This window comes from Triticum dicoccoides, chromosome 3A (genome assembly GCF_002162155.2).
Source record: "Triticum dicoccoides isolate Atlit2015 ecotype Zavitan chromosome 3A, WEW_v2.0, whole genome shotgun sequence".
Lineage (NCBI taxonomy): Eukaryota > Viridiplantae > Streptophyta > Magnoliopsida > Poales > Poaceae > Triticum > Triticum dicoccoides.
This window is the reverse complement of record NC_041384.1, coordinates 44,287,172-44,299,880: the sequence shown is the minus strand read 5'-3', so window position 1 is coordinate 44,299,880 and position 12,709 is coordinate 44,287,172. Positions and strand designations below refer to the sequence as shown.

The 12,709-nt window shown below is 43.5% G+C and overlaps 1 protein-coding gene across 3 annotated transcripts; it reads right to left on the bottom strand.

The window, feature by feature from the left end:
- Positions 1–205: 205 nt before the first annotated feature.
- Positions 206–11,218, bottom strand: LOC119266961 (E3 ubiquitin-protein ligase PRT6-like). Of its 3 annotated transcripts, none has more exons than XM_037548247.1 (19): positions 11,071–11,218; positions 9,574–10,671; positions 7,824–9,058; positions 7,606–7,746; positions 6,780–7,023; positions 5,932–6,693; positions 5,605–5,799; positions 4,817–5,442; positions 4,468–4,519; positions 3,763–4,390; positions 3,295–3,503; positions 2,678–3,213; positions 2,465–2,569; positions 2,305–2,371; positions 2,120–2,197; positions 1,347–1,415; positions 1,158–1,262; positions 540–642; positions 206–452 (listed from the first exon to the last, which is right to left on the bottom strand). In XM_037548247.1, the coding sequence occupies exons 1-17, from the start codon at positions 11,146–11,148 to the stop codon at positions 1,188–1,190; spliced, it is 6,198 nt and encodes a 2,065-aa protein (XP_037404144.1). In that variant the 5' UTR covers positions 11,149–11,218; the 3' UTR covers positions 206–452; positions 540–642; positions 1,158–1,187. The 3 variants fall into 3 exon arrangements, with proteins under 3 accessions (XP_037404144.1, XP_037404143.1, XP_037404145.1); XM_037548246.1 differs by having other exon boundaries at positions 540–627; XM_037548248.1 differs by having other exon boundaries at positions 206–443; positions 540–627.
- Between the last annotated feature and the right edge of the window lie 1,491 nt (positions 11,219–12,709).

The following is a 12,709-nucleotide window of genomic DNA, read 5'->3' as shown; positions in this document are numbered from 1 at the left end:
TCCGTAGGGTGAACACAAGCATTTCCCATTCTATATGCTTTTGGTTGACACCTGCCTACAACTTTTGAAGAATTGAGATTTTATAAGATCACTAGGGTTACTGCCTTTTGACTGGATCACATACACATACTATACACAGATTTATCTACTTTGGTTCAAGTTTGTTCTTTTTGTGCGTGAGTGGGGGGTTTTCAAGCAAAAAAATAAGAAGGGATGCATACTGCATGACACTACAAATGACGGCAGTTACCAGTTTAAGCCTACATTTCTTGCAGATAGTTTCGCACGGCGAATTTGTACAATGTCAACAGTTCAACCAACCATCCGGTCACATGCTAACAGAACGAACAAGGAAAGAAAAAAGGGGCACCATAGGCACCGCTGTACATTGTGCGCGAACGAGGTCTGAAACACCGACGCATGGCTTGATAGTCTGGCAGAATCTGCGCCACCTAAGATGAGACAAGTTTCAGAAAGGGGAAATCAAAGAGAAAACATGTGTGGCCATGCCGTGCACAACAAAATTCTGTGGTTATCACCTTGGGAATGGATGCAATTCGCTATCACTGGAAAGCATGAATATGAAGCTAGATGACAGTTCCCAGAAAATATGCACATCACATGATCCTGTCAATAAAACAGCTACACAAAGATCAACATGGTTACCATGGTTCGTACCGCAGCAAGAAATGCAGACATAAACGGTGGGGATATATAATATGAGCCTATAACAGGCAACGATATGAAATATAACATTGCAAACTACTCCCTCTATAAAGAAATATAAGAGTGTTTAGATCACTACTTAGTGATCTAAACGCTCTTATATTTCTTTACGGAGGGAGTACCTGACTATGTCGAACCATATTCTTTCTTGTCATGTAGTACTGTATGAGCTCTGTTGTAAAAAAAATAGTTTCTGAACCCATATGCTTTGACTATAACAGTAAGTAGAGGAATGTTACCTCCGTCCCAAAAAGCCTGTCTTAGATTTGTCTAATACACATGTATCTAACACTAAAACGTATCTAGATACATCTGTATCTAGACAAATTTAAGAAAAGCTTTTTGGGAGGGAGGTAATAGTAACAGCAGGGCGGTGATATGCCAGTTATCTTAATCCAGTATTCCATGATAAAAACAAACATTGTCCAAACCTTTGGGCATTGTTCCTCAAAACGATGCACTTAATCGGATGTATAAAAGCTGATAGTTGTTTGCCGCAGAACTTCAGAAGTCCGGTCAAGGCTATGAGATGCCACCTATCAAATCAAAAGAGAACATGTTATCCCATCTTGAACGTAGATCCTTGAAAAATATAGAGGATAAGCAAAGGAGACTGTTACCAGATATGTCAGGGCTGCGTATCTTTCTTGGCTAAGATACAAGGGCTTTCCTCTGTGCATTTCATGATCCTGCATCCAAAAGGTACATACATGCATAAGCAAGGGGTACAAGGTAGCTCAAAAAACAAAAACAAAAAATCCCGACAGCCTTTGGTCATATCATTTGTTTGGTGCACCACTTGGCAGCGCATACTATCACGAGGTGTTGCATACTTCATAGCTTTGTATCATGAGGTAACCATCAAAAAGAACCATTTCTCTTTTTGTAGGCAGGAAATGGAACACCATGATATGCTTCAAAAGATTTACGGCTAAGTCTGTGGCAGTTCACACAATTCACTCTACATGCAATGCTCAAACCCTCAATGTCAACTATTGTGTGATTAGGTTAAATCATATTTGCATCATATCATGGTGCATATTCTAGGATGGTGGTGGTGCAGCAGACTGCAGTCTAAGTGTCGCCGGATTCTTTGACAGCGTCCCTCATGGACCCGGCAGCTATATTGGTTGGTCAGTTTTCAGTCAAAAAAAATATCGGTTGGTCAGTTTTCAGTTGAAAAAAATATCGGTTGGTCAGTTCACTCGATTATTTGGTGGAGACGGTTCCTCACATTAATTCAGTAACAGATATACTACATTGCCTATGTTCTTCAGTTGATTTGGCAGCAGGTACTGATATGGAATCATACATGGATGAAATACAGTATATCCAGAGTGGCTGAAAAAAGGCTCAAGTATTAAATGAAAATGTTCATTAGGAAGTCCAATACCTCCTCACCAAAAGCATCAAGGTACAAAGATGGCCAAAATGCAAGACGAGCCGATCGTTGCAACAGGATTGTTGTTTTCTGCAAAGAGCAACTATCAAAACCAACAAGATCTTTTCATATCACAAAAAAGAGCAGAAAATGTGACAGCAACTTCATCGGATGAAGAGGGATGATGTGACACATACCCTCACCAAAAGAAATATGCCAACACCAGCACCACACTGAGACGCATGATTTAGGCATTTACCAGCCCTAAACATTAGAAAAAGAACAGGTTTAACATTTCAGAAATTACAGAAGAACAAACATTGGTGGAGTGGGGAGTACAAAAGCTGAAACACTCACCTGCAGCATGGTTTCCAACTAGGTGAACATAGCTTGCCACAAAGCAAACATAACGCTGGCTCATCAGGCACTGAACCACAATCAGGGCATTGCATCTTGACATATCTGGTGGACAAAAGAGTAAGATGTTAAGTTGCAAACCAAAGTCAAGCTCCTGAAGCCACTGAACACACACGTACACAGACCAGAAAACTTAGAAGATTCAAACTAAACCTTTCTAGGAGAACTTGGTAGACAGGTGGTAACTGCATCAGCCTGAATGGGACCGCGGGGGTAGAAAAGAGGATGCCTCTATACTTGCGAGATCTGTAGTCTTCACAGAAATGTTGAGACCATCTTAAGGCAAGCATATGTACACACTCATCTTTGAGAATCAGGTCCAGTGGCTGAATTTGAAAGAGGTGTTCCAGTTCTCGTATTCCATCCAGCTCAATTGCCAGTGAAGAATTGCCTTCCGCTGTGCTACTATCTAAGTGAAGATGTGACCCTTCCCAAATATTGGAACTGTCATATAAGGGTGCTGAGGAAGAGGATTTTAGCAGCTCCCAAAGCAATGCACACCTCCGAAGATAAGGATGTGTTAATCTCCGTACCATATCTTTTGGATCACAGGAGGGATCGATGTGCTTAGATACAAAATATTCTCTAGCAATATCATATCCTGACATCTCCTGGCAAACATCGTTGAGAAGGCAGTTACGGAAGTTTGATCTGTCAAAGGCTTCTTCCCGATAGCATGTTATTAGTGCCTACAGCACAATGCATATGTTAACAGAGAAATACACCATAACAGAAATATGTAGGTGGTGGGAGATTGCAGAACAGTATACCTGAATGACACAAACAATGTAGAATAGATGAACAATAGGGATGAAGAATTCTGTGGATGTCAAAACTTCAACAGGTAGACAGAAAAGTGCTGACATCAATGAAGAAAATGGATCTTGAGCAAGGATTGGATCAGCACATTGCTTCCAAAATTGAATATCAGGAAATATTTCACCCTCACTTTCCGGGTCAACCATAGGTAGCGAAGTGCCTATCAAAAACGGAAATGTGAGGAAGAGGATACACAAATATGGTATATTCCTGCACATGCAAGTTATAGTGATTTGAATTTCCAGTAAACAAGATCCAAAAACACGAAATTAGGTACATCATACAAGTTACCCATCTGATCTTTTTAGTAACTATATAATTTACCATGATAGCTATAGTAGGTGAGTACTAAGAAACAACACTGGAAAAAATCTTGCGGTATGAAGATTGTACAAAGGGAGCCAAGGTGCCCTAAATACCTTTTCGCTTGGTAGCATCCAAAAGATCTTTATCGCCAGAAATACCAGAGCAAATAGACCCTGCTAACAGTTGGATACCTTCAAATCTCAGAAGAACCTCACGGCGGTTCAGAACACGTGCAGAGTGAGAAACACGAAACAATAGAGACAATATGAATCCACTCGATGAATTCAATTCACTGCGCAGAGATTCTAAGCAAGACTTCGATTGAGTAGAATAGCTTGACATTCTATCACGAGAAGCAATCTCTGTTGAAACGACAGAGTACCGAAGTGTTTCCCAGAGAAACAAGGATGGGCTTAACCTTTCAGATGCTGAAAAGCTGCTTTTGCTGCGGGGATAGTAAAGCATAGTGAGTCTTCGAAGGGAAGGATCTAAAGCTGGCTCCGCAGTGTCATTCACATTCCCAGGAAAAGCTTTTAGAAATGTGCTTTGTCCAACAATTTTTCTGGCACTTTCAAGGAGGGCCAGTGCGCGAGGGAACTGTAAATTATGTATAGTTGCAGCAGCTTCAGTAGGCATGGTTTGAGCAGTTGGCATCGCCTTCCTAGTTATACCAGAGAAATCCGGTGATGCCGGAAGAATGGAATTTGCAAATCTGCGACACACTGGACACAGCAACTCTCCCTGTACAAAGCTAGGTGTAAGTACAGAATTAGCAAAAGAAAGAAGACAAAAGTGTCTAATGCATCAGTAGAAAATACCAGATCAGGATCGACAATCTGACCTCCTTCGAAACCTAGTCTCCTGATATATCTGTCAAGAAACAAAAAAGTAAAGTTGCTGCACTGAAATTGTAGATTCAATCAAGAGAAGTGTGAGAAGCCATCATAAGACAACCACTAATGGAGGCTCCATTGGATTAATAATGTTTTTTGGATGGTCTGAATTGGTTGGATCAAAGACAACTCATGCTTATTATATTTGTATGGATAATTGTGAGATGCCAATTCAAACAGAAAATTACTCAAAGGAACAATATGAAATAGTGAATCCTATTTGAACTTTATAAGAATGAACTCAAGGGATTTGAATGGAAACCGTGCAGCATACCTTTGTTTCAAGGAAAACAAATATCGATCATGACATTCTTGATGTACAGCATGTCCACAAGAAGAGATGTGGATGCCATCACAATCAACAGGACCAAATCTGTTTCTTATTGTTACTGGGGCAGAAGATTTGGAGGCTACATCACAGAAAGAAGAAAGACGGTATTTTGTTGAAAGACAAGTAACATATGTTCCCAGAACAGAACTTTTAGGGCTTGTGCTTGTCTTGGAGCCAGCTGTGAGATTTGAAGTAGACAAACTCTGCTCACCACCTTGAATGCCAGCCAGATCATTTACGATAGACTTGTATACATCAGCCTCAATTGTCTCAAGGGAGATATTGTCATCTGCATTGCCAGTACAGCGTCCACTTGGGAAACATGATATATATCTAATCAGTGGATGTTGCTCATTTGAGAAATCAAGAAATGCGTCAACTTCCATGCTGTCTAATTCAAAGGAAGGTTCTATCGTTGTATCCCTGACAAGTTCCTCTGAACTAGAAGACCCAGCACCCGAGGAATCAGTTGATTTTTCCCGTCTGATGGACCCAGATGTCTTCTTTGATTGGCTCAAATTATCCCAGGAGGGATTGCCCGTTTCAACAAAAGTTGCAAGCCGAGATTTCTAGATTATAGAACAAGTAAGAATACTATACAACCAACATAACATAACAGAAAATTTCCAGTCCAATTGCCATGCTTTTGCACATGGGACATAGGAAGGTACTTTATGTTGACAAATTACTACAGAAAAGAGAATCACCATTGTCGAGTCAAGGATTATTACCTGAAGAAGAATCAAATAGCAGAGTGGACTTTTGGAATCCGAATCCCGGCATAGAGAGCAAACTGGTCGTGTCTCCTCAGAGGCAACGGCAGTTGAACTGGATGCATCTGGCTCAAATGTTGCATCAGGATGCCCTTCATTTTCTGATGCCTTCATACTTTCAGCAAATTTTGACTGCTCTGCTTTCATTTTTGCCTGACATACAGATTAGATACGAAAAATTATATGCCCAGGTTTTGTAAGTCCATCCAAACAATTTATTTGACGAAAGCTGAAACTCAAGATGCCTCGAGAATATATAGATAATTTTTTTAATTAAGCATTTACCATGATTGCGGCCTGACGTTGGCGCGCTTTTGCCTTCTTGTCCATTAGATCTGGAGATCCAGAATTCTGTTTAGTGCTACCATGATCCGGAATAGATGGAACTACTTGCGGTGCCATTTGTCTTAATGTAGACATGCACTGCTTACTTAACTTGGCAAATCTTTTTAACAAACTCTCAACTAGAGATGGAACATTGCAGTACTTGGATCCAGAAAAGGTGCTGTCCTTCTCTTCGTTGTACTTGCGCATTAGTGAAACAAGCAAGGTTAGCATGCTCTCATTCTTTACTTTGTCAGACTCTGGAGAGACTGATTCAGTAGAGTAGGTCAATATGGGAAAAGTCTCTTCTGCATACGATGACAGGACAACCCATGATTCAGCATCATGCTGCACTATGTCCATCCCATATTTGTCTGCATACATTTGACTCTCTGATTCACATATATCAAGTGCCAACGAAAGAAGGTGCAAACCCATCACAAGAACATTGTCCGGGGCACGTGATACCGATGATGCTTCGGTGTAAACAGCATAGAAGAGAACAGCACGAACAATTTGAAGGACAGCTTTGGAGGTGGCTATCTTAGAAATACTGCGCAGAGGGCTAAAAACATGAGTCCATTGAGGTAGTTGAGCGTTAAGAGCAGAAACTTTGCAAAAACGGTAATATCTCTCTTCAGCAATCTGTATTTCTCTGGAATTCCAGCGCGGGTGATACAAGTCCAATTCCTTCCAGAATGCTTTGCGAAGCACATACTTGCCCTGTGATAATTTTTTCTTATTAGTCATGCATTCAAATGTAAAGAAGGAATCGCTGAAGCATGTCATACAATTTCAAGGATTAAAACCTGTTTCATTCCAGATGGATTAGAGTAAACTGCGAGTGAATCTAGAACACTTTGAAGTTGGTCACTTGACGAAAGGTCCCTGGGAAGAGACTTCACAATCTGGCTATGGGTGGCATCTCCAACAGCCAATTTATAAACCAATTCTCTCTTCAAGTTGTCTGCTGTCGAACGCCCAATAAATCTGCGTTCTTTGACTAGTTGTATAAGAAAAACTAGCATTTCTTGCATCAGAACTGGCTCATATCTGAAAGACATAAAAAATCAGCATTTAACAAAACTGACCAGGCAAACTATTATAATCTGGATATGATGAAAACATTGACAGGAAATGCACAGAAGCAACAAGGAGATATTGCCTAAAGCTGTTGTGTCATCATATGATAAACAAAAAAAAGTTGACCTGAACATCACTCAAATGCGCAACTAAAAAAAGACACAGTAAACTTAAAAGAGTTCAATATATCACAGCGTGACAAGCTGTGTACTTCCCACCGTCACAAAAGAACAATCAAATGGAATGGTTAACGACAATAGCTTAGTGGTAATGACAGAAATAGATCAATGAAGATAAAACTGAGCATACTCCACAAGACCAGAATATAAAATAGAGTAATACATGGTTACACAAGTATGTAGATGAATGCAGGGTTTAAGTCATTTTTAACTTATGTGATCAATGAAAACGTTCATGTGGCAAGTAGTGACAACAAGCAGTTGACTGGATTATCAACACAAAAAGTACATACATGTACCACCGAAAATTGAAGGAAGCAATATGTTAACAGAAATAGAAGTTGATGTCATTATAGAACAACTTGGGGCTTACTCATTCTGTTCCGTGAGAACCAGAGATATATAATTCGACAAACCAAATCTTTCTTGAATGGTCTTCACAAAGAACTCTGGAGAAGATAATGCAGCACAGCATTGCAGCAGAAACAGATCCGACTCCAAGCCCTGTTCAAGCCTGGAAAGATGGGTAACAATATAACTTCAGGACTGTTAGTTGAATAGCAATTTATTTGAGGTGAGCAAAGAAATTACCATTGCACAGAGCGGTACCACTCAGCACTCAGTATAGCTGCATCTCCGTTCTTACGCCACATTCCAGCACGCACTTGTGCGCAAAATACTCTCACTCTTAATGGATGCTCCATTACAATTGAAGCAAACCCATAAGGCTTGAAACCTCCAAGTACCTGAGAGAAAAACTCCTTGGACTGCACAACTGAACATTCCTCTGGTTTGGCATCCTCTCCGAAACATTTCTTCATTGCTTTACGCAATAGTAAAGAAAGCATACGGTGTAATGGGATATGAAAAGATGTTTCTTGTGAACCGACATCAAAGACAACACGAGGCCAGCTTGTCATGTTCAGTATTCCTAGTTCATCAATTCTTGAATCTGGGTGAGCGTATAGAAGGCTGCCATCGGTCAGAGCAACAGAAATGGCATTTTCAGAGTGTAATTGTACATCTAATCCATTGCTACTTTCGTTCATCTTTCCCTTGCCCGCGTCATTTCCAGCCTGAGGCGATCCTACTTGATCTATCAGCATCATGTCGTCGGATTCTTGGGCAGGAGAACCGACCACTTCATGATAATCTGCAGCATCGTCTATTTGGGATCCTTCATTCACCTTCATGCCCACATCACCAATCTGTTTACTTGATCCACCTTTGTTAATAGTCAAAGTGTCTTCAAGCAAGGCCAGAAAATTGCGAGCATCAGTGCTGCTAGCATCGAGGGACGACAACTTTCTCCTCCGAGGACCAGGTTCCAGCCAGCTCTCAATAGCTTTCAAGCACTGACGAATTAAACAGGTAGCAGGTGCTGGTAATTCACTGCTCGAAGAACTCTCTCTGGTACTTGAATTGCATACCAAGTTCTCCTGGGAGACCCTTCCAACTTTAGCATGACGCTGATTCTCGGCATTTTCCATGCCTTTTATCGCAGTGGAGCATACAGTAACATCAGTTGACTCTTGTTGCCCAGGAGAAGAAAAGGCTCCCTTCATCAAAAGATTCTGAATGATCCCAAGATAATGTCCTAGCATGAAAGGCGAAGCTAGATTCTCATTCTCATCTTCAACATGAATACTTGTCACTCTCTTCTGAGGATCCATTCCTTGCACAAGTGACAATAGCTTAATCCATGACCTTGTTAGATCAGGCCTCTCATAAGCAACATACTTGGAAACCTCCTCATGGCTCACGACATAGCGTGTATCTTCCAATAATCTAAGAGAAGAATCATACAAATTTCCCCATTTGCTTGTCTGCAAATAACAAAGTGAAAATATTCCTGTGACCATATGAAATCACATTACACTGTACTAATCACAATATATTAAGTAGCTATATACATCGCGGCAGAACACCAAAGTGAAACCAAAATCTTTCTGGGATCTGTTAGCACACACACATTTAAAAAACCAACAAAAATATTGCCCTGAAGTGTTTGAACATATTTCTGTTAAACGTTGATCATCCACCCCCAGTAATCCAAGTATGTTGGCATGCTATTTATCTCTTTACTTATGCAATAATTGGAGAGATGATAGGTGCGCTGATGTTTATGACAAGCCAACATTCAGGGCCTATGCCCTGTTACTGAGTTACAAGTGTTATACAATTAACGGATAACAGAAATATGTTCGGCGCGAATTGTACCAACAGCTTTGAAAAAATATAGCAATTATGCTTGGAAAGTAATAATATCCCATCAGTGTACAGTTACTGGGTAAAGCATAAACATCTAATTTTTTGAGCGACGGAAAGAAGTCAAGCATACCTGTAAATGAGCATCCTCACCAACGCAAGAAAGAAATAGAACTGTCAAACATTCAAGAAGAATACCCAACAAATTGTGCTCCCGCACAAGCCTTGTAGTCAGCGTAGGCACGGTAAATATTTGGACAGAAAAGGTCGGTATCAGTCGATACTCGTCCAGCAGATTATCATTGTTCCCTTTAATAACTTGAGAAAATGTACCAGGATAGTACTGTATGAAAACTTTGGCAAACTCATACTTAAAAGCTGGTTCAGTGATAAGTTTCAATAGCAGCTCATGCAAATTTTTCAGAACTTCCTTGTCCAGCAACCTTTCCGCCCTCGTCAATGCATCCAAGAGATCTGGTGACTCACGGATCCTTTGGGACACAAAACTAAGAAGACTTTCACTAGAGGTGCAGAAGCGAAGCAGCATGTCAGCAATAGAAGTCGTCAACTCCTCAGCAACACTCTTGCAGGGGGTACCCTCGTCAGCCTTCCGAGTTGGGGCTTCCACCAGACAAATCCTCTCCTTCCAGAAGAGCAAGAGCTCATCCAACACAGGCCCCACAGAGCTCGCAAGCTCCTCGGAAAGAGGCTTAATCTGTTCGGCCCCCTTGTGCCTCGAGCAGAACCCTTCACGCTTCCAGGCAGTAGCATCCCCGCAGTCACAACATCCACCACCTGTATACATGATGGAGTAATCATGATCCTCGTGGTTACCATTCTGGAAGCATGGAACACAGATGGCGCATGTGGAGTCGTTTTCGCAGGTCCGGCAGCGGTAAGCGAGGTCGTTCTGCCCCCAGACAGACCCGCAGACAGCACGCTCTCCCGCGCTGCTATGCTCCATGTCATCAAGCACTGCATCCGGCTCGTTGCGGAACATCATCCACTGCAACCACGACAAGCTCTCGCTGTACGCATCACGGTCGCTGCCGCCGCTGCTGTCTTCATCCTTCTTCGAGGACTTGCGGGCCTCCGATATGTCGGTGCCCGCTGACAAGATGGCCGCCGTGACCTCAGAAATCTTATCGGCGTGCTCCTCCAAGTACATGAGCAGGCCTTCCTGGTGGTCCTCCCGCAGCTGCTCTTCCGGAACTCCACAGGCGATCAGCTTCTGCAGGGGGAACAACACAATGCCACTACATTAGCAAAGTTGAAGGATTTTGCAAACAGTTGTACTATACCTTACTGAATCATCGAAACTTTCAATAAAAGTCTGCAACAGTTTGGTTATTCGCACACAAAAATTCCCAATGCCCTACTGCATCGGCCAGTAAGCACGGCCATGGACCGATTCCACAGACGCGAATCGCGAGCCGTCCCAGCGATCAGGGAAGGAATCGCGCTGGCTATGTATGGAACCCTCGCGGCTCGGAGAACCACGGGACTGATAACCAACCGACGGCACAAGAGAAAAACAGAGGAGCGCACGGGCAGAGGCACAAACAGGCAGGCAACCGCCGCCAGGGGTGGTTAGATTAGATCAGAGGAGACCAGAGCAGGGGAGACGCACCTGCTCGACGCGCTCCGCGGGCGTCAACTCGGGCAGCCGCGCGGCGGAGGCGTCCCCGGCGCCGTCGATCCCGGCCATGGCCCGCAGCCAGTGGGCGCAGGTCCAGTGGCCCGACCGCCCGCCCCCACGCCCCAGCCTCGCCGAATCGAGCCCCCTCCGGAACCCCGCGCCGCACGCGCAAATCCCCCCTCACCTCACCTCACTCCCCGCACGCCCGGATCGATCCAACCGCTTCCGGCCACCGGCGAGAGGAGCAGACCCCGGCAGCAGCGGCAGCAGGAGAAATCTCGCGAACCCTAGCGAAACCCGGCGCGATTGGGGTCTGCGTATTTATAAATAACTCGGGCGCAGGGATGGGATGCGATGGGAGGAAGGACGAAGAAGTGGCGAGGCGAGACGAGACGGGACGATTCGCCCTCCGCCTCCTCCTGTCCTGTCCTGGGGAGGAAGTAATCTTTTTTTTTATCCTGAACTGCTGCCGTGCGTGCGTGCTTATCCCGCTACTGCTGCTGCGGCAATGGCGGAGCGGGGGGCGGGTGGGCCCGGGGATGTGTGATGGGTGCGGTGCGGGGCCCGGGTGGCGGCGATCGGTGGAGAGGCGGGGGGGCTGTCACGTGCGGCCTCGGGGCTGCTGCTGCTGCGTGGGCCCACCTGTCGGAAGGGATCGCTGGTCGTTCGCTGTTCTGATTTGATCGGGCCAGTTGGCTCTTGGGTCGTCCTCGCAAATCGGTGCCTGATTTTTCCGATCTTTTTTTAGAGAGAGTCGATTTTTTGGGATTTTAAAAATTGTTAATGTCGATTTTTAAAGTTTGGAAACTTTAAAAATTGTTACTACCCTTCGTTATTAAAGTCCTGGAAAATAGCAAGATTGTGATCAACTCGGATTGCATGGAGGTCGTGGAAGCTTTGAGAGCAGGCAACTCCTCTTACGGTGGCAGGTGCAATTACTGATGATTGCTATGTTATGTCGTCAGATTTTAACCATGTAATTTATGACCATTGTAATAGAGAGAGGAATAAAGCAGCTCATGAACTCGCTTGGATAGTTAAGTTCTCTCCACCTTCTGTCAGGATGGATTCGGCACCGGGATGTACTGCTTCTGTTACTTGTAAACGATGCCACTATTTTGCTAATAAGTGAATAAAGGAGGAAAAATTCTGTCAAAAAAAATCCTGAAAAATAGGGTTACTACTCAGGAGAGACTAAAAACCCTAACCTACCAACTAACCGTAGTCGAGGCACCATGGTTCCCCAGCTGACGAATGGGAGGCGAATTCATGGGCTCACCTATGACGATCGAAAGGATGGAGCGTTTGCCTTGGTCATCTTGCGAGAGGGGAAAGAAAGAAGTGATCAACTTCTTAGCCGTATGATGTGATTGGTGTATTTAAAAAACCAATTCTTTGATAGTTTTAAATGTAAATATAGCTAAATAGAACACCATCTCTCGTCAAGCGGCATACTATGATGTGGTGTAGTGGTAGTAAGTTCACGCAATGCAAACGGAACGCATTGTTAATTCTAGGTGCAGAAACAACTTCCGTCCAAATCGGAGCGGTGTTGTCTCCGCGTCTCTTCTCCAAGAAAAGATGACTAGGGTTCCTGCCTCTCGGCGGCAGCGGCGTCGATCTGCCATGT